The sequence below is a fragment of the Panthera uncia genome, chromosome D2, assembly GCF_023721935.1.
Source record: "Panthera uncia isolate 11264 chromosome D2, Puncia_PCG_1.0, whole genome shotgun sequence".
NCBI classification, from domain to species: Eukaryota; Metazoa; Chordata; class Mammalia; order Carnivora; family Felidae; genus Panthera; species Panthera uncia.
In genome coordinates, this window is record NC_064818.1 from 29,137,799 (window position 1) to 29,165,549 (window position 27,751).

Consider the following 27,751-nt stretch of genomic DNA (forward strand, 5'->3'; position numbering starts at 1 on the left):
TCGTTCTTAATCTCTGTGACACTACTATCCATTTGAGGACGGGCCAGCCACTTTTCACAGAGGGAAGGAGCCATGTGGAGGAAGACCTGGGGCTCAGTGCATTTGCAGGACTGCTCTGAGCAACATGGCTGATGGCATTTGAATGACTTCCCATCATGTGGTCAGAGTTTGTGGGATCTGGATTGTCTTAGACAAGCGGGTGCCTCAGCCTTGACCTCACTCTCCTTCCTTCTCATCCTCCCCCCAGATTGACAAGTATCTCTATGCCATGCGGCTCTCCGACGAAACGCTGATAGATATCATGACTCGGTTCAAGAAGGAGATGAAGAATGGCCTCTCCCGGGATTTTAATCCAACAGCCACAGTGAAGATGTTGCCAACGTTTGTAAGGTCTATTCCTGATGGTTCAGGTGAGTCTCTCACCCAGAGATTGGGCTGTGAGGGCTGAATTCTCTGTGAAGACATCCTTCCTACTTTTATTCAATTGTTCATTCATTTACTCCTTCACTCGGTCGTTCATTAATGAATTCATTCGTTCATTCCTCCGTCTGTTCTCCCATCCATCCTCCATCCATCCGTTCATCCATCCATCCATCTGTCCATCCATCCATCTAACATATGCCTACCTACCATGTGCCAGGCACTGGGGATACCGTGGTTGGACAAGACTGGCCTGCCTGCCCTCGTTGGATTGACAGTCTAGTGGCTTATGATAGGAAGGCGTAGTGTATGTGGATCTTACAGATGCTGTGTGGGTTGCTTTTATGTCTCTAGAACATGAAAGGCTCCAGAACAAATGAAGAGTTTGTTTTAGGAAAATCTCTTCATCAGGGCACCAAGACCTCCCTTCAGAGAAGTAGCAATCCCAGTGGCCAGGTGGGGAGATTCAAGTCCCCATCTAAAAAATTTTTCTAGATGCTAAATCAAGGGAGCCCCTAAAGCAGAGAAGTGTCGAGGGGAGGTAGAACTGAAGGAAAAAATTCCCCCGTCAGTGTGCATCTGTGTGGTTCATGTCCCACAAGGGGGAGTTGGGAGCTCCCTGTGGATTGTCAGTACCCCTTCCCCGGAGCAGTGGCCTTAACTCCTGTGCTTGGCAGAGTGGAGGCTGGGAGGGCACAGCTTGGCATGCTCGGTGGAGGCTGTTCTGTCTGGCAGGGGCGGGTGCTGGGTCTGGCCCAGCTTGGCACACCCATGGGAATCCTTCTCTGAGTGGTGTTCTGTGCTCTAGCCTGGGGCTTACCTCCTGTGTACGAGAGAGGGAGAGAGATTGTGGGGAAGTCAAGTTTCTCTGGGGGTTGTGAGTACACACCCCGAGACCATGGTCCTCACACACGCCTGCTGTTTCTGCCCTGCTCTGGAGGCGAATTTTTTTTTTTTGATGTTATTTTTTATTTTTGAAGGAGAGAGAGACTGTGAGTGGGGGAGGGGCAGAGAGAGAGGGAGACACAGAATCCGAAGCAGGCTCCAGGCTCCGAGCTGTCAGCACAGAGCCCGACGCGGGGCTCGAACTCACAGACCGTGAGACCATGACCTGAGCTGAAGTCGGACGCTTAACTGACTGAGCCACCCAGGCGCCCCTGGAGGCGAATTGAAAGCCTCGATTTGGAGCCTCTAGTACGCAGCCTGCAACGTGGATGTCAGGAAAGCTGCTGTTGCTGTTCACAAAGGACGGGCAGGTGCACAGCTTGTCGGAGCAGACTCGGCACAGTGGGAAAGGCCCCCTGTGCCTGCAGGGCTCTTTAGAAGTCCCGAATGAGATTCGGCTGCTGATGAAGGGCGGGTGCTCTGCTCGGTGGCCACAGGTGGGGCTTGCTTCCTGTACACATTGGCATTCGGATCTCTTGCGTTTCCTATTTGAATCCCGTTCCACCTCTGTCTTCTTGTTTTCCTTGAGGTGTTGGTACCAGCAGTTTTGACCTTTAAATAATGACTGAAGAAATTCTGGTCCTCAGTGATGGGACCGTGGTAGGCCCTGGGTTTTGTTCTGACAGCTCTGGCTTTGTGGTTCGCTCCTGCTTTCTCCCAGCTCCGGATGGCACCCACATCTGGGAGCATTGAGCCTTTCCAGGGTTAGTGGAGTTCTGTGGGAGAGGCATGGCTGTGCCTGCTTCCAGCTCAAAGAAGAGGGAGGGGAGGTAACGGGGGTGTGGGCAGTCCCCGAGGGCTGCTGCTCTGACTGTGCTTGGGAGAGCTCAGAAGGATACCTGATGCCCGCAGGGCACCTGATCCCATGTGACTGGCCCAGGGCTAACATATCCAAGGACTATATGTCATTCCAGGACCGAATGTCAGCAGGCAGTGCTCTCCCTCACCCTTTCAGAAACCATTTCCGGACTGGAGGGTCTTTAAAGGGTGATCCAGCTATGCTCGAGATCTAGCCGTTTGCCCCCATCAGCGACTTTTCAAAATAAGACCCAGAATTCAGACTCGGGTGGGAAAAACACTGTGCAGGCCTCTCTCAGACACTCCTAACGGTTGCCAAGACGCTTAAGGCCCTGAGCAGTCCTGCAGGAAAGCAATCTGTTTAACCTGGCTTACCTGCCTTTCCCCCTCACCTTTGATCTTCTCTTCCATATTTCATCTATCTTGAGACACTTTTTAATTTGAATGTCTCCGAAACCAGCGGTGCGTTGTGCTGTCGTTGCAACTTAGAAAGCATTATTGGCGGTGTTCATTCTTTCTTCGTGCTGCGTAAAACAATGATGCGTCTGACGGCAGTGTCCTAAGCGCGATGACACGTGTGGTAGGTAGTATGCCACGCGGGGGGATGCAGTCCTGGGGTTTGTTCCACGGGAACCAGCAGCCTGGGCCCCATACCTCCCTTTGAGTCTCTCTGTTCTCCAGTGTGGACGGGGCCAACTGTTTAGGGCCTCTGAGAAGTGCTAACCGAAGGACGAGGAGGTGAAACCAAAGTCCTGAGGGACGAGGCCCCCCTTCCTGTGCGGGGCCTGCGTCTGCCCATTTGCACTCAGCACCTCTCCCTGCCTCACCCGTCCAGCCCTGCCCCCACCCCTTGTCTTCTGGCTTCTGCTGGTGGCGGGCGGTCCTTCGAGCAGACCTGCAAGTCCTGGGCTGGCAGCCGTGCCTCTCCAGTCCCTGCCTGTGGCACTGCATGGCATTTTCCTCTTACAGGGATCCCGGTCAGATTAGGCCCCACACTAAGGACCTCATCTTAACCTGATTACATCTGCAAAGACCTTGTTTCCAAATCAGGTCTCATTTCCGGGTCCCAAGGGTTAGCGCTTCGGTGTATCTTTTTGGAGGACACAGTGCAGCCCTAACACATCCTGTAGCCTTTCTCCTTATAACTGTATCTTCTATTCATGGTTGGGCTCAGTTCGTATGCCCCGGGGCCCACACTGCCTTTGGAACGGACCCCACAGCCCCACACAGGCATTGACATTGATGCCAAGGCCTCGCGTACCTGACCCCAGTCCACTCCTTGCCCCTTTGTGACAGAAGTGCTCCGCTGTCACCTCCCTTGCAGTCCTTTATCAACCAAGAACCAGGAGGTCCCCTGGAGTAGCCAGAAAGCGGGTCTCCTGGATAGTAAACCACGGCGCTGTTCCCTTTTTAAATGTTAATCACTGCTTCATCTGTATAATTAGCCAGCGACAGAATTAGCGGTAATCCCAAACCACTGAGGGATAAATTGGACTCAGCGAGGTGGAGAGACACCCCTGCCTGTTCAGGGTGATGTGACTTCCAAGTCAAAGGGAGAAACAAACCTTTCCTTTTCCTGCTGACCTTGACCCTGGGGGACTGGACGCAGTGTCTCGAAACTCTGCTGATTTTTTGGAAATGTATCGACACATTTTTATTATTTGTTTCTCCTTTGGACACTTTTTATGGGCAGTGGTTTTTCTTTAATTCCTCTTCAGTAATCTATACATTAATTTTTTTTTTTTTTAAACCCTAAAGTGGCTTTCAGCTGCCGCGTATCCTTTCTGGAATAGAAAAGGTATGAATAATAAATAAAAGAAGGAAGATCCTGGGGCGCCTGGGTGGCTCAGTTGGTTGAGCGTCCGACTTCAGCTCAGGTCGTAATCTCACAGTCGATGGGTACGAGCCCCGCGTTGGGCTCTGTGCTGATGGCTCAGAGCCTGGAGCCCACTTCCGATTCTGTCTCTCCCTCTCTCTCTGCCCCTCCCCCATTCATGCTCTGTCTTTCTCTGTCTCAAAAATAAAAATAAACATTAAAAAAAAATTTGTTTTTAAAAGAAGGAAGATATTGTTGGAGCCTTTTTACTTTGGTGGCTTAGCTAAACAGAAGTCCCTTTTCAGAGCTGCCAGTCCCGGGGATAGCTGGCCCTCTGTGTCTAGCTTCCCTCAGAAGACCTGGCTCATTCTGTGTCTCGTTCATGAAACCTCCCCTTTTTCTCTTCTTATTTATTAGTAAGGATACTGGAAAAATACCAATTTGATTGCAAGGCTTTTGAGGGTAAATTGAATTGAATATATTTCCCTCTTTCTGCCTCCTGGTTCCAAGCAGGCTCTTTACCCAAAGGATAAATTAGAAAATCTTTGATTTGTGGTGTGTTCACAGTTAATTTTTTGGACCCCCAGGTATACATAGGACTACTCTCTGGTCAAAGGAAAGAAACTACTCTCTCTGTTCCCATGGCATTTGGGCCGTTGCTTAGCTTTCTGTCTCTGTTCCCTTCTCTGGAAAGAGGATTGGATCATCTCAGAAACTCTCTCCCTCTGTGAAATCTGCATGTGTAGCATTCTGGTGGGTTTTTGATAAAGGTGTAGAACTCCCATCAAGTAGCTGGATTGCAGACCAGGAGGGAAAGCCCTTGTATCTCACGTACAGGCTCAATTTGTTCGGCAGGGCAAAGGTGGGCATTGCATGAAGATGGGGTTTCTGTTTGCCCTGTTCTCCATCCAGTGCAGGCCTGGGCTCGAGAGAGACATCTGTCCCCATGTTTGTTTCCCATGATGTGCGGGGAATAATGGCAGTCATTATAAAGTGGAGAGTTGCCAGGGGACCCTTCAGATGCTTTGTTTAATGAGCCTTCTCTGGAAGAGTGGTTCTCCTGGGTTCAGTGGGAATGGGAAGTGTGGGAAGAAGTTGCAGGTAGGAGGCAGCAGGGGCAGGAAGGAAGGTTGAGGCCAAAGATTTGAAGAGGTAGTTGGAGTGAAGCCCGGTGCTATAAAAAGAAGCTGAACTGGAGCACCTGGGTGGCTCAGTCTGTTAAGCGTCCGACTTCGGCTCAGGTCATGATCTCACAGTTCCTGGGTTCGAGTCCCGCGTCTGGCTCTGTGCTGACAGCTCAGAGCCTGGAGCCCGCTTCGGATTCTGTGTCTCCCTCTCTCTCGGCCCCTCTCTCACTCGTGTGCGTGCGCGCACTCTGTCTCTCTCTCAAAAATAGAAAATAAACGTTAAAAAAAAAAAAAAAGAAAAGAAGCTGAACTTGAAATTAAAGAGGGGGAAAAGTCCAGAACGCTGGATTAATCTCTGGCTCTGCTGCTTCCTATCTGTCTGACCTTCGAGGAGTCAACTTCTTTAAGCCTCCTGTTTCCTCATCTGTAAAATGGGCACGATAAGCCTCCTTTCCCTGCCTCACAGGGCTGTGGAGGATCAAGTGGAAGTGCTTTGGAAACTGCAAGCCACCATGAGCGTTAACAGTGGGTCCTCGTCCTCCTTAACACGGTTGCCATCTCCTAAGTAACTTTGTAAGAGTTCTTTGGGAAGGCCCTTCCCAGCTGATGCAGTCTTTCCGGGGTGTCTTTTGTCTGGCAGAGAATAGGACCAAACAGACATGCATTTGACCCAGGCAGTTCTTTTGAACTAGCAGCAAATGCTGGTGGCCTGCTGTGTGCAAGACTTAGCACTGGGGGAAGGAAGTTAGCCTGTTCAGTATTGCCCTTGGCTTCAAGTTGCTGATCATCCAACTGAGGAAGATAAGACATATACACATAAAAGATAATGGGCGTCAAATATATTTGCAAGTATATGAGCCGCCGAGGAAAGGGAGGGGCTCTGGCCTTGCCAAAGGGGTAACCGCGAGCAGGTCGTTCAGCTGGATGGGTTGGAGCTTCCTTCTCCATCCACCGAGAAGATGAGTTAATATTTGTCCCGTGTCGCCTGAGCTGCAAATATGATTTACAGAAGGAGGTGCCAGCTGCCATTTGTTTTAGCGATCATAAACACACCCTGGAACCGGGGTCATGCTCAGGGAAGGATCGGGAACTGCACTGGGCTTGACAATGACCCCTTGTAAACTGCCTTCAGAGAAAGGCCACCCCCCCCGCCCCCCCCCCCCCCCGAATCTGTCGACTCCCGCTTGCAGGTGTGCTGAGTGTCCAGTATTGAGTGTTGGCTTGACATCTCAAGGCCACCTTTTCTGGTTGCCGTCTCTGACCCTAACCTCCTGGGGCCCTGTTGACCTGTGCTTGTTGAGAGCTGGGGTGGACAGACCACCGCGGGAGGCTGGGATGGGGCAGAGCTGCAGAAGTGGGGCCCAGCCCTATGTGCCCTAAGACCAGATTCCTCCCGGATTATCTTATCGGCAGCAGCAAGGTCATTTTCACTTATCCTGCTTGAAAAGCTTCAGGTCTGGGTCCTGCAGAGCTGCTGCCTGAAACCTGACCCCTTCCTGCATCAGGGGCTCAGAGCTCTTACCTGCTGTGTTGACACTGACACCAATAAACAGGAGCCCCCCCCCCCCCCCACAGACACCTGGAACTTGAGCGCAAGAACCTGCTTTCACGTAGGACTCTGAGTCAGCTGAAAATGAGACTTTTGACCAGGCCAGCGACCGAAAAATTGGTCATGCTATTTCTTTTTGTAAGTTACGATGTAAAAATCCGTGTAAGAACAAAGCAGAACAAAACCAAAAGCTGCAAGGAGTCATGGATGTTGAGGAACCCCAGCAAGAAAGGTAGCCATTCTTACTGTGCTAAAGCCTCACTCCACTGTCGTCAGCCGTGGGGATCCTCGTCCACGAGGTCTGTCCAGCAGGCGGTTTGAACCAATAGTTATGAATCTGAGCTTTGGATTCACGTACTGGCTCTGCCGCTTACCGGCTGGGTGCTCGGGCTAATCGCCTAACCCCTCCCAGCCTTTACTTGCTTACCTGCAAAATGGGGATATCACAGCGGTACCCACCGCATAGGCTTGAGGGAGTTTAAAACGATGCGTATGAAGCGCTTAACACCTGGAGTGCGGAAAGGCTCGATGCATGTTAACTGAGGCTAAAATAAAGTACTTTCGATATTCTAGTGATGCATCCTCCAGGGAGGAGCTACCTCATGCTGGAGCCAGTTTTTTTTAACTGGGTAGCAGTGAGCACCATGGGGGTTAGGGTTCTGATGGGAGCTGTAAGACAACTCTATAAACAGGGGCACCTGGCTGGTTCAGTAGGTAGAGCGCGTGACTCTTGATCTCGGGGTTGTAAGTTCGAGCCCCACGGTGGGTGTAGACATCACTTAAAAATAAAACCTTAAAAAAAAAAAAAGAAGAAGAAGCAAAGGAAATTGTAAACTGATTTGAACAACCCACAAAGTCAGGGTCAGAATTCCCTACAAATCTGTGACCCCCTACTTCCCACATTCTCCCTTGGGACCTGCTTTTGGACCGTAGAAGCTGCCTTTGGACCATAGAAGCAGTTTAAGACCAGTGGCATCGTGTGGTATATTCACATTATGGACTATAATTCAGTCATAGAAAGGGATGAGGTGCTGATACCTGCTGCAACACAGTTGAGCCTTGAAAGCAAGTCATGTGTAGTAGGTGAAAGGAGCATCGACCAGAGACCACCTGTTGATATGAAATGTCCAGAGTAGGGACATCTGTAGAGGCAGACAGCAGATTCATGGTTGTTGGTGGATAAGGCGGGTTGGCAGGAAGTGGAGAGTGACTGCTCGTGGGTACAGAGTTTGTTTTGGGGATGCTGAAAATGTTCTAAAATTAGATGGTGGTGATGGTTGCACAACTCTGTAAATATACTAAAAACCACTGAATTCTACACTTTAAAACAGGTGACTCGTAAAGAACTGGAATGAAAACAAAAACTTAAAAAAAAAAAGAAAATGGATGAATTGTATGATATAGACGAATAATTCTCCGTAATTCTGTTATTTGAGAAACCGGCCAACCAGTGGCGCATCACTGCTTTGTGCTTGATGAACAATAAGCAGGGGTGCCTTGAGTGAATGAATGAATGAATGGATGACTGGGCCACCAACCCCCATGATCAAGCAGCTACCAAGCATTTATTGAGCTCCCCTGGGTGCCATGGATAGACGCACAGAAGCCCAGGTTTTTCCCTCCAGGAACTTGGAAGGGTAAGAATGGTGAAAATTCAACCATTTGGTTCGTTCATTGACTCCTTTCCCAGCCGCATTAGTCCAAGTATTTGTTGAGCTCTTACCGTGTGTCAGACACTGTTCTACGTTCCAGAAATAGAGCAGCGTGTCAGCTTACAGGTTGCTGGAACCAGATACAAACGTGCATCAAATACAAGCTTTTTTTTTTTTTTTAACTATTACCTTAAAAAATAAAATAAAAAACCCCAAGGGACCCAGAATAGCCAAAACAATCTTGAAAAAGAACCAAGTTGGAGGACTTTTACTTCCAGGTTTCAGATTTTATTACAAAGCCACGTTAATCACAACACCGTGGTACTGACACAGGGTAGTAGATCAGTGGATCAGAATCGAGAGTGCAGTATGTCATTTATGTCTCAAAATTGGGGGAAAAAAAAAGAATTGAGAGTTCAGAAACCCTTTTTTGGTCTCTTGATCTTTGACAAAGGTGCCAAGACTGTTGAATGAAGGAAAGAACAATCTTTTCAGCAAATGGCACTGGGACAACTGGATATCCACATGTAAAAGAAGTAGCTTGGATCCCTACCTCACACTGTAGAGAAAAATCAACTCAAAATGGGTCAAATCCCTACATTTAAGAGCTGAAACTGTAAAACTCTTAGCAGAAAACCTAGTTGCGAATCTCCGTGACCCTGGATTTGGCAGTGGCTTCTCAGATATGACCACAAAAGCACAACCAACAAAAGAAAATAGATACGTTGTACTTTGTTAAAAGGAACAACTTTTATGCTTCATAAGTCACCATCAAAAAAGTGAAAAGACAACCCACAGAATGAGAGAACATATTTACAAGTCATGTATCTGATAGTGCTCACGTCTAGAACATGAAGAACTCTTACAACTCAACACTTAAAAGACAACCCAAGTTTTCAAACAAGCCAGGGGATCTGAATAGACATTTCTCCAAAGAAGGTGGAAAATGGCCAAGAAGCACCTGAAAAAAAGGTGCTCGTTGTCATTAGCCAGGGACATGCAAGTCAAAATAAAATAAGATGATAATTAGTATTGAGGATGTAGAGAAATTGGAAACATCACGTATCACTGGTGGGATGGAAGCTGGTGGACCTGCTTCGGAAACCAGTGATGGTTCCTCAGAAAGGTAAACATTTGACAGAGCAGCCCTTCTTCTAGGTGTATACCCAAAGGAGATAAAGACAGGGCCACACAAGAACTCGTGCGGAAATATTCATGGCAGTGTTATTCATGATAGCCAAAAGGTAGAAACAACCCCATCAACAGACAAATGGGTAAATGAAATGAGGTACATCCATACGGTGGATTATTATTTGGCCATGTGACAACATGATGAACCTTAGAAATGTTTTGCTAAGTGTAAGAGGCTGGTCACAAGAGGCCACCTACTGTGGGGATTCCATTCGCAGGAACTGCCCAGAAAAGACAAATCTGTGGAGGCGGAGTGTAGATTAATGGTTGTTTAGGACAATGGGGAGAGAGGGGCTTGCTTGAGAAGCAGTAAAGGATTTTCTTTTTGAGGTGATGAAAGCATTCTAAAACTGGTTTGTGGCAATGGTTGTATAATTGGATATACTAAAAAAAACATTGAAAGGGCGCCTGGGTGGCTCAGTCGGTTAAATGTCCAACTTCAGCTCAGGCCATGATCTTGCATTTTGTGAGTTCAAGCCCCGCATCAGGCTTTGTGCTGACAGCTCAGAGCCTGGAGCCTACTTGAGATTCTGTGTCTCCCTCTCTGCTCCTCCCTTGCTCACTCTCTGTCTGTCTTAAAAATAAATAAACATTAAAAAATATAAAAACCATTGAATTGCATACTTTAAGTGGGTGGATTGTAAGGTGATTTATATCTCCATAGTGTTGTTACCTAAAAATGGAGTATTATGGATGCTTCCCTAGGAAAATGAGATCCCAAGCAGCCTTGTATTTATACTGCTATAGGATTGAGACTTTAGGGGACCAGTGGGGCTCAGGATGGCAGGGGTGGCTGTCCCCCCGGTGTAATATACATTAGGACAGTGGGGATCCGTAATAAAATTAACAGATTTTAACTGATATTTTGGAAGCGTGTGTGAGAATTACTAATGAGAAACAGGGTAGAGAAAGTTAGATGGTGGCTTAATGGTTTGTGACCCTTCCCATGCCACCTCCCTTGCTGCTGTCTGGTGGCCTCAGTGCACAGTCTTATCATCTGTAAGACAGGCACACACCAGTTACTGCACACATCGGACCTGAGGGATGTAACTATATCAAGCCAGTTACTCTTAAGTGACGAAGAGGAACTTCTGCTAAAAACATTCCCTGGGTAGAAACAATACAAATGTCCACTGCCGGGTGAATGGATAAACAAACGTAGCTACATACAATGGAATGTCAGCCTCAGAAAGGCAGGAAACTCTGACACCTGTTACAAAATGAACCTTTGAGACACTATGCAGAGCGAAATAAGCTGGACACAAAAGGACAAGTATTGTGTGATTCCACTTCTGTGAGATCTTTAGACGAGGCAAATCTGTAGTGACAGACGGTAGAGAGGTGGTGACCAGGGGCTAGGGGATGGGGAGTGGGGAGTGACTGTTTAATGGTTCTAGAGCTTCAGGACCCTGTTAGGGGTGATGAAAAGTTTTGGAGATGGATGGAGGTGATGGTTGCACAACGTTGTATCTAATGCTACTTAAGGATGGTTGCAGTGGTAAATTTTATGTTGCGTGTATTTTACCACAATTAAAAAAAAAAAAAAATCCCCCAGGGGAATAAGTGGAGGTGTGAACTCCGTAACGTGGAAAGAACTCAAGGCATGGGGTGGACCTCAGATGTGAGGTTTTCTCTGAGTTGAAATGCTGTTTTTATTTTTTTTTAATTAAAAAAATTCTTTTTAAGTTTATTTTGAGAGAGAGAGAGAGAGAGAGAGAGAGAGAGAGAGAGAGAATCCCAAGCCCCGTGCTGACAGCGTGGAGCCTGACGTGGGGCTCGAACTCATGAACCATGACATGAGCTGAAGTCGGATGCTTAACCGACTGAGCCACCCAGGCGCCCCATGTTTTTATTTTTATTTTATAGGTAACAGTGCTGTCTGGGAGGAAGGATAGGGAATTAGAGAAGCTGGAGCGAGGCTTTGTACAGAGCTCAGCACTTGCGTTCCTCTGCGTGGAGCTGGCCTGCTGCATGCCAGGCTGGGAGGGTTTCCCTGGCCCACTTTCCAGCCAGGGCAGTGGTTGGATGAGGTTTGCATGGGGGATGCAGACCCTGTCGAGAAGCTGGCAAAAGTGCGGGGTCTGCCTGTGACGTGAACCTGATGCGATACCTGTTGTCTCCCTAAACAGAAAAGGGAGATTTCATTGCCCTGGATCTTGGCGGGTCTTCCTTTCGAATTCTGAGGGTGCAAGTGAATCATGAGCAAAACCAGAATGTTCACATGGAGTCCGAGATTTATGACACCCCGGAGAACATCGTGCACGGCAGTGGAAGCCAGGTGGGTCCCCGCTCCCTTCCCATCAGCCCCAGTGCGCTCCCATGCAGGAGCCAGACCCCCAAGCATTGGTATCTGAGTTCCTGGAAGGAGTCCCTTGTAGATTCACGTGGAGAGGGGCTCTTGGGTGGAAGGGTGTGACCACCTAAAGAGAGTCCACCATCTGGGTAAACTGGTGGCTGGGAGAGGGTCACTGGGACTTGCACAGTGTGGAAGGTGTGAGGAGGGAGCCCGGCAGCTCTGTGGGTAAATGTGTTCATTCTCTAAGGATCCTGGGGTTGGCTCCCCAGCGCAGGTTTAGCAGAGCCCATGGGTGAAAACGCCCCTTCTTCCAAGGCGTTGGCCTCCTCACCCAGCTCACCAGGGGCCCAGGCCTCCCCGGGTGTGGCTGTCACCTTGTGCGGCAGCAGGCATTTGAGTTCATGGCCCCAGGGCTAGTCAGGGGCTCCTGGCTACCGGATTTAATAGCCTCCTAAAGAGTCCTTGGTACAGAATGTCACCACCCCCTTCCCTCACATTTGATACCTGAGGCCCCTCCTTTTCATGGGGCCCCCTGGGAAGGGCTGCCTTCCTTAGCTGGCAAAGGGGCTGTGGGCATGATCAGAAGGGCCCGTTCCCCGTGTCCCGTCTGTCTGGTTGCGGTGAGTGGTGGGGCCTAGCTCACCGAGGACCCCGTGGTCACGGTTTTCCGTCATTCGGTGTCCCGTTAGCCTGTTCCCGGGAGCCGCTCCTGCCACGGGCCTGTAGATATACTGGCTCCTGCAGCCTATTGCTTGCCTTCTGAGTCATGGCTGCTGCCCAGGATATGTATTCAAAGCTTGCCAAATATTTGCTTTAGGAAGGGTGTGTTCACGTCAAGGTTCATGACTAAGTTCTCCAGAAAACCCATTTGTTCTGAGCTGGACTTTGAGATGAGACCCAGGAGCCTTCTCCTCTTGACTCCTCTTGACCGTGTTGTTTCTGAATTAACGCGGGTGGGTCCTAGAGCAAGCTGCCTGCCGTTTTTTTTGTTGTGTTTTATTTTTGGTCTGAGAGAAAAGGGCTAATCCCAGCCCTTGACCGGCTCCTGGGGGTTTGGGGTCAGAGCTTGTCCGACCATGTCAGGGAGAGCATTGAAGAAGACGCCAGAAGAGATGAACCGCTGCTCAGCCGGCCACTGAAATGAGTGTATCACTCACCGGATGGCCGTGCCTGGAGGTTCCCCTGCCCGTGCCTCCCCTACTAGGCCGCACAGACTGGCCCATTCGTCCGAGGTGGGCCTGAGGGCTGCCAGCTGCTGGGTCCCCAAACCCCGCCCAGTGGCTGCTCATTATCCCTTTGTGCAGGTGGCCCGCAGCCCCGCCTTGGGTCCTGCTCTTTGCGCTTGGCGACAAGCACCCACCTCTTACTGTCTGTTCCCCACGTCCCGGGGTCGAGCCGCGTCTGCTTGGTGTCCTCACCATCAGGACTCTCTCCCTGGGCCAAGACATTCCTGGTGCTGTGTGACTTGACCTTTGAGGAGCAGGGCTTGTCAAGAGGGTGCCCACTGGCTATATTCACTTGCCCAGTGACTTCCTTCTTCCGGCGCCCCCAGGACCTCCTCTCTCCCAGCCTCTGTCTCCGTCTTCTCAGCTCCAGGATCACTTTGTTTCCTGCTGTCTGTCTCTTCCTCTTCCCCTTTCAAACGGTCTGCAAAGAAGAGGTGACGAGAATGGTGATAATGGTGGTAACAGTCGTGTGTTCTTACAGCAATACTTCCGTGATGCTCGTTAGGTCCACATCCCTGCTGTAAGCACTTTGCGTGGAATGACTCCTTTAGCCATCGCAGTGACCCTCTGGGGCAGATGTCATCATTCTCCCCATTGTACAGATGAGAAAACTGAGGCTCAGATGTTAAGTGACCAGCCCCTTGGGTCACACAGCTCATAAGTGATAGACCCAGGCAGTCCGGCTCCAGATGTTTCTGTTTTAGCAACGTGGAACACCCTCAGGCTGGGTCTTGTCTTTATTGTCTTTATCGAGAGTTTTTGAGGGTGAGGAAACGTGAGGGCTGTGGGCAAGGAGGAGGGCCCAGGGGATGAAGAAGAAGGTTGGCAGTTGAGAATAGGGATGAAACAGGAAATTCTCCTCCAGAAGTTTGGTTTGAAGTTAGAAATAAGTATTAGTGGCCCATTTTTCTGATCTCTGACCAGCCTGGAGGGTGGAGGCCAGGGGCCCCACTGTGCCCGGACTCACAGTCTGTGAACAGTCCTGAACTCGTGGGGCTGTGATCCCACGTTCTGTAATGTGCAGGAATTTAAATAGAGTTTTACACTTTTATCTAGAATAATAGTAAACTTATAGAAAAGTTTTAAGATAAGCACAAAGAGCTCCCCTATATGCCCTCATCCAGATTCGCTTTATCTTTTTCTCCCCCTCCTCTCCATGCACACACACACACACACACACACACACACACACGGTATGCCAAAGGCTCAGTTCAGCTTTAAGCTTTAATAAGTCTGGAAGCATAAATGCAGCCTTTCTTAAAACATCACTTAGCTTTGGGAATTTTGAATGATAAATGTTTAAATTCTTGTTTTAGTCATTGTTTGCCATTTTCAACTGGAGAAACTGAATTTCCGTGTGGGGATTTTTAAAATCATGATCGTGTTGTTAGGAGGGGGAAAATAGTGCTTTTTAGACCCTGAAATTTTGAGCCCAGCGAGGCCGGGTAACTTCCCCGCCTGGTTGGTCACAAGCATACTTAGTGTGGCGGTGGCTTCCTGTCTCTTTGAGCAGGCTTGTGGCTCCTGGAACTGTGGGCGTTTCACAACCGCGGCGTTTCCTTCTCGACAGAGCCCTTGGGGGTGGCTGTGTTCTGTTTGGATCTGGGAGCTGGTTACAGCGCCTCCCCCGTGCGAATCCGTTCCTGCAGCCTGCGTTCTCCCTGCTCCTTCCTGCCTGCAGCCTGCCTTCCTCTCTCCCAGCCCTCTCGGTTCAGGGCCACAGGGGGGCCTGGAGCTTGTGACAGCTGATGACGCGGGGCTTGCTGACGGACTTAGGAATGGGTTTATATTACTTGGAAATGTAGGTCGCAGGAAGCTTAGCTGGGCTTCTCCAGGGAAGGTGGTCATGTGTCTCTTTAGTCGGACTCACTGGCTGCAGCCATCGTCTGAGTAATAGTGACTCAGGGACAGAGAGGCTCCTAGATCAGAATCGGCAGGTTTTCCTTTACACTGGCAGGAAAGTCAGAATTTAGAGCTAGGTCGGGAGCATCTGGGGGAAGTTGGGGAATAGGAATAATGACTTCTGGCCCCCTCTCAAGGATATCCCTGCAAGGAAAGCCTTTGGGAAGATAGCCTTGTCTGGGTACACGAGCTGGGGTTGCTTCCTGTGACCATGTGGTTAGCTCTGCCAACACTGCCTTCTTCTGGCCTTCTAGAAGCTCTGTAGCTGTGTCAATCCTGTACGTGAGGGAGGTCTAGTGTAATAACAGCCATGTGAAAAAGACAGAGGGTGACCTAGACTGTGGCATGGTGCCCCAAAGAGCGTATGTATACTTTGATTACATTAGTGAAGGTATAGAGCTAAGGAAAAGGGAGGTTCTTCATTCCACTAAGCTTTCCTGTGTTCAGAACACATATGAAACATTATATTCAGTTCTGGATGCATTGTATTTTATTTATTTATTTTTTTAAAGCTTATTCATTTAGTGTGTGTGTGTGCGCGTGTGTGAGAGAGAGAGAGAGGGAGCAGGGGAGGGGCAGAGAGAGAGAGAGAGAGAGAGAATTCCAAGCAGGCTCTACGCTATCAGTGTGCCCGACATGGGTTTCGAACTCTTGAACCGTGAGATCATGACCTGAGCTGAAATCAAGAGTTGGATGCTTGACCGACTGAGCCACCCAGCCACCCTGATTCTGGATACATTTGAGACAAGGGGAGGTATTTGATCCTAAAAGGTTGGCTTAGAGGTGGTGAGCCTTCCATCATGGACAGTATTCATACAGAGGCTAGGGAAACAGCGTTCTGTGTTCTTTCCAGTGGATTCTAAGATGCGTGTGTTTACCCCAGGCAATGTGTTGTGGAGCAGACAAACTAAAACGAAAACCCACTGAACAAATTGTGGTGTGTTCATACCACAGAATCCTTTGCAGCAGTGAGAGCGAATGGCCTCTAAAGGCACACCTCAGCCCGGACGATTCTCTGACACATAATGTCAAGTGAAAGAACATGTCCTTGTTGCATTTATGTGTGACAGAAAAACAGCACAACGAATCCAGAGTGCTGGAAGTCAGAGTGGCTGCCGACTGCCCTTGTGGGGTTAGGTGTTGGCAGTGACCGCAGGGGACGTGAGGGAGGCGTCTGGGTGCTGGTGACACAGGCGGGCGAGCCTTTGAGAATCCGTGAACTCTGCGCCTAAAGGATGTGTGCGCTTTTCCACGTGTGCATATCATGCTTCAGGAAAGAGTAAAAGTGTGACCGTCTGAAGATTGCTGAATCGCTCAGGTGGGCTAGAGGCTGTGACCCTCCCGTAGCGTTGGGAATTTACACAGACGGCGGGAGATAGGGATACAGGGAAGGGGCCGGAAAATGCCCCACCTGGGAGGGGGCCATGGAGACCACTGCCTGTGCCTTCTGGAGGGTGAGGTGATTTCCTCTTATTTTAAAATTTCTTCAGCGCCCAGGTAGGCAGGCCATGACCGCCCACGGGCTGGTCCCGATGAAAGGGTTTGAACCGCTTCCAGAGCTGTGCTGGCCCGCAGGGAGGTCTTCTTGTAAGGGACTCTTTCTCTAGCCTTCACAGCCAGGGCGGCTTTCCCAGAGGGGCGCTCTTTTCCCTCTTGCAGAGGGAATTGTTTACCTCTTCCCCTGAAATGCCCGGTCCCCTGTCCCCTGTCCCCGTCCTGACTGCTCTTGCGCTTTCTTTAGCTTTTCGATCACGTCGCCGAGTGCCTGGGAGACTTCATGGAGAAAAAAAAAATCAAGGACAAGAAATTACCTGTGGGATTCACGTTTTCCTTCCCTTGTCGGCAGTCCAAAATAGACGAGGTAAGGACGCGCTGGGACTGGCGGGCCCCACAGAAGCCCTAAAGAGGGAAAGCTGATGAGCCCTTTGGCCCGATTCTTTTTCCCTTTTGCTCACGGGATGGCCTGCATGTCTCGTATTTTTCTTAAATAGAAACATTTGTAGGAGTTAATGTGAGGTCACCATCTTGTGTTTATCCGTCAATTACTTAAGTGATTTACATACTTCTAGAGACAAATCATGGCGTTTGTGGCCATTAGGTAAGTAGAGACATTTGTGAAGCTCAAGCAAGTGAAGGAAGGGAAGGTAGGTTTGGTGACAGTGAGAGAGGCTGCCGAGCCTTCTGTCAGAGATGTACCGTGCGGTGTTTACCTGGAGGCCATCCTGGTTCCAGGGAATCTGGTCAGGATCCCACGCCTCGGGCCCAGAGACGCTGTTGGCTCCCCTTCTGACCTCCAGGTGGATCGTTGCACCCCCTTGCTGTCCATTCATTCATTCATTCATTTACCTGTTTAGTAAGGAAGGACTCCGGCATAACTCCGTGGCCCCATTGTACCTCAGCATACTGCCGGGATACAAAATAAGTAGATGCGACCTTGTGCCTTTTCTTCATGGAGAGACAAAACACACACACAGGCAACCTGTGAACAGAGTCCTATAATAGGGACCCCGATAGTTGACATTCCGGAGGGGCCATCGGGTACCAGGCTCCGTCCTGATGCACACGTCACAGTTAACACACATGATCTTCAGACACCCCGTGAGTGAAGTGCTTACGGTTCCCGGTTTACAGATGGAGGAAACTGAGGCGTGGAGGGATTAGGAACCTGCCCAAGACCACCCGGCCAGGAGGGAGCAGAGCCCAGACTAGCTGTGGGCAGAGCTAGCTGTGGGGAGCGACTAGTGTGGCTCCAGAGCCTGTGCAGGATGGTAACATTGTGGTGCCCTCCGCACTCCTGGGCAGCTCCCCTGTGCCTCTTTATCCGTAGGGTCAGTGCCCTGTCCTGGGCACCGCGTCATGCTCCTGGAGCCCTTCCGTCTGTCTGATTTGTGTAATTATGTCACGTTAGAGCGAGAAGGGGCTTGAGAGCTCAGTAGGCCAAGCCCCTCCTTCCTCAGATGGGAAAGGAAGCCTCCCAAGGTCACAGGTCTTATTAATGGCAGATCTAGGACCAGAATCCCTGGGCACCCCCTCACCTAGTCCCTGCTCCCCCTCCCCCTCCCCCCAGTTAAAGACCTCGAAACACTGCTGTCCTCCTGTCTCCAAAAGGACCGCGGTGGCCACTCTAGACTCTGGTATCTGGCCCTGTGACACCTCCAAGGTGTTCATGTCACTTTCACTTCTAGGGTGTCTTCCCAAACCTTTCTCAAAGCCTGTTGTTGGTACTAAGTTTCCCTTTGCTTCTGAGAGTGGAGACTTGACAGTCACACCCCCGGGTAGAGACAGTGTTGACATCCCCTCCCACCATGAGAGGTGGGGGACGGCTTGAGAATGAAGCGACTCATTTGCTTGCTCCTTTGTTCACCGGTGGCTATTGACCAAGTGCTATCCCCATGCGGGGCTAGGCCCTGGGAGAGAACGGGGAGCAGATGGGGCCTGCCCCCCAGAAGGTGCAATCTTGCCGGGAAGAAGGCATGGCAGAAGGGGGAGAGAATGTCCTCAGAGCAGGAGAGCCCCCCAGAGCAGGGCAGATAGCCTGGTAGAGGGGCTTTGCAGGCAGAGGAGCTAGAGGCAGGGCCCCCACCCACAGGCCTTGACCCCCATCCGGGGAGGGCTTCCTAGGCCGGGCCATGCTGCCTGCCAAGAAGCCGGTGGACCGCAGACTAAATAGCCATCCAGGGGGCCTGTGCCCACTCCTCAGGGATGCCTGGAATCTTCAAGATTGTCCAGATCTAGACCAGCTGCCTTGTCCCACAGGTGAGCAAAGTGACTCTCAGAGGAATTCGGGGAGCTGCCCACAAGGAAACGGGCAGAGGTGTGAGAATAGGACTCGCCTGCTGATTTCCAGCCCCGCATTCCTTCCGCAACATTCTCGGAGGCCTCTTGGGGGTTGGGATTGAGGGGAAGAAAGCAGTGTCCAGGGATTTTTGGAATGCCTGGCTTAGCAACAGGCCGCTGCCGAGCAAAGAACCACAAACTCTCCCAAACACGCACCCTCCTGTGCGCCTTACAGGCCACGTGGCTTTCGCCGTGAGCCGGGGCAGCCTGTGTATAGGCAAACTCCCATCCCAGCCCCCAGGGGCCCACGGGACCTGAGCAGTAACAAGTCTTCCCAGCCCTGCCGCGTGTATGGCAGCTTTCTCCTTTCAGAGAACAACACTCAAGTATAACAAGTATTCTTTTGTTCAGTATCTTGGATTAAAAAGAATATGAGAGCAATACGTAAAGCTATTGAAATAATATAAAGGTACAAAGTAAAAAGTAAAATTCTGACCCTTCCCCGTTCCCAAGTGAATGACCGCTGGCTGTCTCTCCTTTTTGGTGTCTCTCCATTAATCTACAAGCACAAATGGATCGTATTGTATTGCTGCTCCCAAACGGGGGTTAAAGTCCCAAGTCGGGGACGAGGCATACATCGAATTTAGTCGCTATTCCCTTGCAATCTCTAGGACCTGACTTTAGAAGTTCAGTAGCCAAGGATTATCTTGGCATTTTGTTTTCCTGCCCAACTTGGCTCTGTCTCTCTTTCCCTGGGGCTGTGGAAGCCGGGACCTGGCTTGCAGGTGGGGAGGGGTGATCAGGCAATGACGGGATTTCTCTTGTTCTCTTTTTAAATGGAGTCTGGCTGAACCGCTTGTCCTCTCTGGGCCTCTGCTTTGTCACTTGTCTTGAGCGGCCTCCCCGGGGACCTGGGGGTTCTGGAGGCCTCCCGGCCCTCGTCCAACCCCCATCTGCTCTCCTTTGCAGGCCATCCTGATCACCTGGACAAAGAAATTTAAAGCGAGCGGAGTGGAGGGAATGGATGTGGTGAAGCTGCTTAACAAAGCCATCAAAAAGCGCGGGGTAACTTTCGGGGCCGCCTGGAGGTGGGGGAGTGTGGGGAGAAGTCTGTGATCTAAAACAGACCAGGCCCTTCCGCAGGGCAGGAGCGCCCGGCCTGAGGCATCACGTAGGTGTCTCGAAGACCCAGGCAGATGAACGGTGGGGGTCCGCGGCCCCGAAGGTTGGGGTGGCTCAAAGCAGGGGTCTCCGAAGTGCCGCCCGAAGGAGCCAGGCCCTTGGGCGGGGGGAGCGCTGGGCCGTGCGGGGAGCTGACGCGGTCAGGTGCCGCCGGTGCGCACGGAACGAGGGCAGTCAGCGCACTGATGTGGTGCGGTGCTTTGTAGAGGGCTGTGGCTCTGTGCGCAAGATCCGCTCTGGAAAGACTCTTAAGCCAGGTAATTAAGATGACTGTGCAGTTTCCCTAATGTAATTACCGCGCTCTGATCCAGCCGACTCGAGTGCCGGCAGCAATGAGAGCAGCGCCGCTCCCAGGAGCAGGGGTGGAAATGGGAGCTCTCTTGCCACGCTCTCTTGAAGGTTGGTGACCTCCGCTCCCATGCGAGAGTGGACGGTGACACCCCCTCATGTGTCCCCAGGACTACGATGCCAACATTGTGGCTGTGGTGAACGACACGGTGGGGACCATGATGACCTGTGGCTACGACGACCAGCAGTGCGAAGTCGGCCTCATCATTGGTAACGTCACCTCCTCCTCATCCGTCCCTTCGGCTGGTGTGTCCGGAGGGCACAGCCTCGTCTCCTGATTTTGTGGTGGTCACACCTTCTGATCGTGTCTCTCTCTCCCAGGCACTGGCACCAACGCGTGCTACATGGAGGAACTGAGGCACATTGACCTGGTGGAAGGCGATGAGGGCAGGATGTGCATCAACACGGAGTGGGGGGCCTTTGGGGACGACGGGTCCCTCGAAGACATCCGCACCGAGTTCGACCGGGAGATAGACCGTGGCTCTCTCAACCCCGGGAAGCAGCTGTGAGTCCCACCTTTTCTGATGACTCGTGCACATGACTTAGGGGACACTTAACGAAAGGCGTGGGTTGTGAGATGATAGGGGCAGAATGCAGGTAGTCACAAAGGGAGACGCCCAGCAAATTTGCGGGACCTGTCACTCCTTCTGTGGATAGATGTGCAGCTGTGGCGACTGCCGCTTTAAAAGCACGTTTTGAATGATTGTCTCTTTGTCTAATTACACTCTAATTGCGTCCTCATAAAAAATCTTGGAAATTAGAAATACAGAAGCACTCGCAGAAAGCTAAGGTTCAGAAGCACTGTAGAAAACTAGCATTGCCACTCAGAGCGAGCGGGGCCATGAGGTAAGCAGGGCATCAGCTGAGCAGAGAGAGTGAGTGTCCACTCATTCGATGCTACTTCTTGAGAGCTCTGTGCTAGGCTCCGAGGACAGAGCAGGACCTTCCTACTTAAGTCCAGTACTTAAGAGCTAGTTGGGGAGGTATGTCCCACGTGTAAATGTTGGTTATGCAGAGGAGTGAGCGCAAACCATTTGAGTCATATAGACCTTAGGGAGACGGGAGAAGGGAGAAACTTCTTCCGTGTCATGGATAGGCGGATGGGTCAGAGTTGATAAAGAGCATCAGACTTACTGGGTAAGTTATTTTTGGCCTGGGAGAGCTGCCGAGGTATGAGTGACATTATTCAGGACAGACATTAGTGTGGGCATTTCTGGCATTTCTGGATAGGAGCTACTTACTTCCTGAAGTGCATATGCCCCTGTTTTTCTGCGATGCCCCTGTGCTAGCAGCACTCTGATCAACCCCTCAGCAGCCTTATCCTGGGATCGGATGTTATCAGTGCGCTGACAGGTGTTCAACCCTGTTGGCTTAGCGGTCCTTATCTTTTTTTCTTTTAATAATTTTTAAAAAAATTATTTATTTTGACAGAGAGAGAACATGCGATCAAGGAAAAGGCAGAGAGAGAGGGAGAGAGACAGAATCTCAAGCAGACACCATGCTGTCAGCACAGAGTCCGATGTGGGGCTTGAACTCGCAAACCATGAGATCATGACCTGAGCTGAAATCAAGGGTCGGACACTTAACTGACCGAGCCACCCAGGCACCCCTTAGCAGTCCTTAACTTGTGCCAGAGAGAAGTGGGAGTTCTTTTGTCATTTTGAAACCCATCACCCAAAAATCCCCATAGCCTAGGCTGGATGATTGGGCTTTCCACCCAATTCCACCCGAATTAATGGAATCCCATAAGTGGGCGGCCCCCCTCCACTGGTAATTGTGGTGGGGAATAAACTAGGTTTCTCAGAAAGAGAATGCCAGGTTCTTAGATCCAGAGTTGAACATCAACTCTGCATCCAGAGACTGGGGTACCAGCTTGGTGATAAAGGAAGCCTGTTCCAGAGCTCTGGCAGCCAAAGGTTTTTTTTTCCCCCCAGTCCATTTACCTAACTTGCGGCACTAAAACCTGACCCCATGTGACATGAAGCTGTTTACTGTGCCTGCTTTACAGTTCACTGGAGATCTGTGGATGTGCTTGATCACATCATTATCTCAGGTACCTCTGGGGATATTCTGTAATATGTGCGTGTGTATCACAGTGCATCTCTAAAATTCTCACGGTTCCACATTCCCAAGCATATGTGACCCCAGGGGTTTCAGATCAGAGATTATGTACCCGTACCTGTTGTTACTATCAATCATTTAATCAGAAGTCGCCCTTCTCAGGGAGCAGGGCAGTTACCTGTGATAACTGAGCAGATGTGACCCAGGCCCATGTCTGGTCCGTATCCTCAGCCTCAGCACAGGGATCCCATGTGGCTTGGGTGGAAGCCTGGATTTCTCTGCCGTCTATTTTGAAGTATTTCTGAATTTTCTAAGGGGCTGAACTGTATCCCCAGGCTGAACTGTGAACTGGGCTCACAGTTGCCTTGCGATAAACATTTTTGGAATGGTGGTTGGGTAGATGCATAGATAGAGATGGATGGATGGATGGATGGATGGATGGTGGATTAAGGAGGAGGAGTGAGGATGGAAAGGTGGATGGATGGATAGATAGATAGATGAATGGATGGATGGATGGGGTGAATGGGGAAATAGAGAATGGGTGGAAGGATGGATGGGGGTGGATGGGGAAATGGAGAATGGATGGATGATGGATGGATGGATGGTATATGGGGAGGTAGCTAGATGGGGAGGAGATGGGTGGTGAATAAACAGGTGGTTGGGTGCAATAGTGAAGGGTGGGGTGAAGTCCGTCTTCTCCAGTGTGTTTCCCTGTTTACTGGTCAGCGTAGGTCGGGTCTTGTTAAGAACAATGCTAAAGAGGTGATGGATTCTTGAGTTACATCACATATTCCTGGAAATAGGCTATTGGCCAGAGAGTTTTTTGCCAAAGCAAATTTTTGCTCTTTCCTAGGTACCTTGCCTAAGTTTTGGAGTCTTCCTTATTCTGTGCAAATGCCAGAATTTGGTTCTTGTCAGGGAGAGGTGTCTGCTCCATTTGACTGGTGGGGAAATCAAGGCAGTGTGATAGGACAGGCTGGCCCAAGACTCTCTTGAGGTTTGATGTGGCTTAGGTTTAGGGTTTTCTGCCCTATTTGAAAGTTTGAGTTTTTAGAGTGACCTTCTAGAATATCTAAGACTCATCTCTTACCATTTATGGACCAGCATCATCAGTGGTGGTCTGGAGGAGTGGTTTTTCATCGCTGATTGCTCATCGCCTTTACACAAACGCCTTTTATTTATTATTATTATTATTATTATTAATATCATTATTATTATTATTATTTTAAGCTTATTTATTTTGGGGGAGAGAGAGAGCATGCATGCGCACAGGGAAGAAGCAGAGAGAGAGAGAGAGAGAGAGAGAGAGAGAGAGAGAGAATCCCAAGCCAGTTCCCTGCCACCAGCTCAGAGCCTTATACTGGACTTGAATTCATGAACCACGAGATCATGACCTGAGCCCAAGTCAGGAGTCAGACGCTTGACTAGGCACCCCCATAAAGGCCTTTAAAAAACATATTGTAGCCCCGGCATCCCCTCACCCTACCCGCCTTCCTCCCAATTCTGACCCAGTTGGCCCGGGTCGGGACCTGTCCTTAAGAGCCTGAGAGCTCTCCCGGTGATTCCATTTTTTAACCAGGGTTGAAAATGTTAAGTGTGTGGGATTTGTGCAAAGGCCCTCGGTACCCAGACGGACTCCAGACCACTACACACGCACTCATTCATTTTGACTGAAGTTTGCGTTTACTGAGTACCAACTGTATACATTTGGCCAGGAAGGGTATCGTCACGGTGGCTCTGTGGCTCCTGCCTGCACTGGTGATAACTACTTTCAGGATAGCAGGGGACAGCCCTGAGTACCCAGCAACCCTAGCTTTACCCCAGAGTTAGGAGGTGTCTCTCTAGAAGGGATCGGATATTCAGCTTCCTCCCTAGCACCCTTCCACACTAGGCCTGTTCTGGTCACATGCCTGTCTCCTTCTACAGATTTGGGTCCCACCCTCTGTGATTTTTAATTCTCCGTCTCGTCCCCTCCTGTCTTCTTGGACTCCTTAATCTTCTTTTTCCGTGTCGTGTCTGGAATTTTAAATCCCGTTGCCCTATGTGATTCCTTATCACATCCTTCAACATGCAAGGAGCCACATGTCCCCCAAGACAGCAGCAGCAGTGACCATGACAGCAGGATGGTTTGACCTGCAGAATTCTTTGACCTGAACGCTAGTGAAGTCAGTCCCCAGACACCTTTTCTTATGGTCGCTCTGCCTGCTCCACGGAACCTCTCCAAAGCTCTAATCCTGCTTAGCGTGGCCTCGGACCTCTCCCACTTCTCTGGTCCCGGGCGGCCCATTGGAGCGGACCCCGGCTGCCAGGGGAGCTCCCGATTGGCATGCGAGTCCTTGCTCCCCTTGTGTGAACATGACCCCCAGCCCGCCCTTGCCAGCCTGTCCCCAGGCCACGTGGGTGTCGGCCCTGCCTGTGCCCACCGGCCGGCGGGAAGGCTGTGGCTCCATGGTGTTTGTGGGCACTGAGTGCTAGGAGGTGAATCACGGCTTGCCTGGTTACTTGGCTTCACTTGAGCAGAGCATGTTGAGCATGTTGGTTGAGGAGCCCTGCTGTGTCCGTGAGCCTTTGGCTTGAGCTGAGCGAGGCTCATCAGAGGTGCTTTTTCCTGGTTTTGCTGCTCTGACAGGGGTTCTAGGAAAAGGGGATGATGGGGTCCATGTATGGAAGAGACGTCGTGTAGAAAAGGGAGATCGTTGTGTCTCCAGAGGGCGAAGTGAAAAGCAAGGGGCAGAAGGTGCCAGGAGGCTGATTTTGGCTCATCCTAAGGGCAGGAACCTTTTCTGTTGTCACGCTGCCCAGTGGGGGCAGGCTGCCTCAGGAAGGAGTGAGCTGATGAAGGTAGACAGAGAGACAGGGTTGGGGGTGGGGCTGGGTGGGGCTGCTGGCATGACAGTAATAGCTGACATTAAATGACATCGCCCATGAGAGAGGCAGAACAGCACAGCGGTTAGAGCATAGCCTCTGGTGTTTAACTGGGACGGTGACCATGGGCACGTTTTATAACCTCTCTATGCCTCAGCTTCCTCACCTGTAAAGTGGGGATAGTGATATTGTCTACCTCATAGGGTTTTAGTGAGGATCAAATAAGTTACTACATGGGAAGTGCTTAGTAAAGTGGGATGCATAGCAAGGGCAGACATTCTAGCACTTTGCCCATATTACCTCCTATCCTCTGCCCAGCGGCCTTAGCGGTAGGCCCTGCCGTTATCCCCATATTCTGGGTGAGGGGATCAAGAAGTAAGTAGCACAGGAAGCGGCCGAGCCGGGATTGAGCCCCGGGCAGTCTGGCTCCTGCCTGCTTCGAGATTCCGGCTCGGGGCTGTGCAGAGGCCGTTCCCACAGGTACCTGGGGCGGCAGCTGGGCAGCCGGGCCTCAGAAAGGCCCGAGTCCTGCCAGGGATCCTCGACACAGCTGTGGCTGGGGCGGTCCTGTCTGATCCTGTCAGGAGCAGGAACAATGAGAGCGGTGTTTCTCTGCGCCCGCGTCGGGGCGAGGGAGGGCCAGGCGCTCAGGTCCCAGCAACATGTTCCCTGGCTCCCGGGCCTGGCTCTGAACGGAACAGATTGTTTTGCTGTGTCACAGCCAGCTCTGGGTGTGCCAGCTGGCCTCCCTCGGAGGAGAGGCAGGCCACCTGGATGTGGACCTGCCTCTCTGATCTGTCCGGCTCAGGGCTTCCTCCTGGGCCCTGCCCAGCCAGCATTCGGGGCCTGAGTCTGGCTCAGGTGTGGCACGGAGCCCTGGTCCGTGGTAGCCTCTCCTCTGCAGCGTTGGGCTCAAGGTGGCCGCTGCAGTTACAGAGCCCACACCTCATGCCACCCCTCCCAGGGACACAAGAGAGGCGATTCGCTCTGTGACTGGCCCGTGGCTGTGCGCCGCCCGAGCAGCGGGATGAGCTGATTGGCTTTAAGCTACTCAGAGCCCTCCCCTGGCATTTAGGGTGAGGTCAGTGGGAGAGGAATGGGCACCCCAAAGCAAATTTTTGCTCCTTTTGGCTAGAGAAGGAGAACATGGATGCCAGGGAGGTGGCCGGTGACAGGAGTCCCATGGGAAATGGCTGTGTTTCAGCCCCATCGTCTACTCAGCCTTCCCTCAGAGAAGGCATTTTACCTGTTCTGACTGAGCTGGGAAATGGAGAGAATGTTCCCCAGCCACCTCCTTTTCTCAAGGCTTGGAGCCTCCCTAGTGGAGTGATGGAGACGAAAACGCTTTAAAAAAAATAGCAAAGGGGCACGTGGGTGGCTCCGTCGGTTGAGCGTCCGACCTCGGCTCAGGTCATGATCTCACGGTTCATGAGTTTGAGCCCCGCGTCAGGATCTGTAATGACAGCTCAGAGCCTGGAGCCTGCGTTGGATTCTGTGTCTCCCTCTCTCTCGGCCCCTCCCCTGCTGACACTGTGTCTCTCTCTCTCTGTGTCAAAAATAAATAAACATTAAACAAATTTTTTAAATAAAAAATAAAAATAAAAAGTATAGCAAAGGGGCGCCTGGGTGGCTCCGTTGGTTAAGTGTCTGACTCTTGATCTCAGCTCGGGTCTTGATCTCAGAGTCGTGGTTTTGAGCCCCATGTTGGGTTCTGTGCTGGGCGTGGAGCGTACTTTAAAAACGAAAAATAAATAAATAAAAATAAAAAATAAAAGGCAGAGCATAGAGTTTTATAAGAAATGATCATATTCTCATTTCTGTCTGGGGGCCTCCTCATCACCCCCAGTCTCACCTCCAGGCAGCCTTCCCTGCCTGTCCCTGCTTACCTCCTCTGTCCACCTAGGGATAGGTGTGGGGTCTAGAGGAGTCACCCCTCCCCCACTGCTGTCCCGTCACCATTTAGTCACACGGTTGTGTGTGGTTTTGCCTGCTGGCGGGACCATGAGCTCAGAAGCCTGAGGCGGTGGCTCCCTCTCCCTCCCCTCTGTCTGTCCTATTCCTCACGAGCTGCCCCTGGGGTACCCACGTAGGAAGGACCTGACAGGTGCCATACACTTTTCTCCTGCAGGTTTGAGAAGATGGTCAGTGGCATGTACTTGGGGGAGCTGGTTCGACTGATCCTGGTCAAGATGGCCAAGGAGGGCCTCTTATTTGAAGGACGGATCACCCCGGAGCTGCTCACGAGGGGGAAGTTCAAGACCAGTGATGTGTCAGCCATTGAAAAGTAGGTGCCGCCCCTCAAGGATTTCTCTTTTCCTTCCCTCCAGCCCCTCCCCATCCCCACCTGCACACACACGGGAGATTAGAGCCCAGGGAGTAGATGACTCCAGTGGTGAACGAGATGCTCACTGAGCCCGGGGCCTGGGCTTGGAAGCCTCCCTGCACATAGTAGGACCTTCTGTAGACTGTGTTCTAGGGAACCCTGGGGATCTCAAGATAAGGTATTCCGTGAAGAATCAGGAATTACTAAATCTTCCATTTAGAGATTTATAGTAATCATTAGCATGGTAAAGAGAGCCCAGTTCACTTTGGTTAA

General features: G+C 50.9%; 1 protein-coding gene across 3 annotated transcripts in view; it reads left to right on the top strand.

Annotated features, from left to right (window-relative positions):
* The window catches only part of HK1 (hexokinase 1), a 124,892-nt gene that overhangs the window by 74,237 nt on the left and 22,904 nt on the right, over nucleotides 1–27,751 (top strand). For all 3 annotated transcript variants that reach the window (XM_049645165.1, XM_049645164.1, XM_049645166.1), the window contains 7 exons: nucleotides 248–410; nucleotides 11,628–11,776; nucleotides 16,664–16,783; nucleotides 19,669–19,764; nucleotides 20,340–20,439; nucleotides 20,551–20,734; nucleotides 27,284–27,439. In XM_049645165.1, the coding sequence (XP_049501122.1) occupies nucleotides 248–410; nucleotides 11,628–11,776; nucleotides 16,664–16,783; nucleotides 19,669–19,764; nucleotides 20,340–20,439; nucleotides 20,551–20,734; nucleotides 27,284–27,439 (968 nt within the window). The remainder of the gene's footprint in view (nucleotides 1–247; nucleotides 411–11,627; nucleotides 11,777–16,663; nucleotides 16,784–19,668; nucleotides 19,765–20,339; nucleotides 20,440–20,550; nucleotides 20,735–27,283; nucleotides 27,440–27,751) is intronic.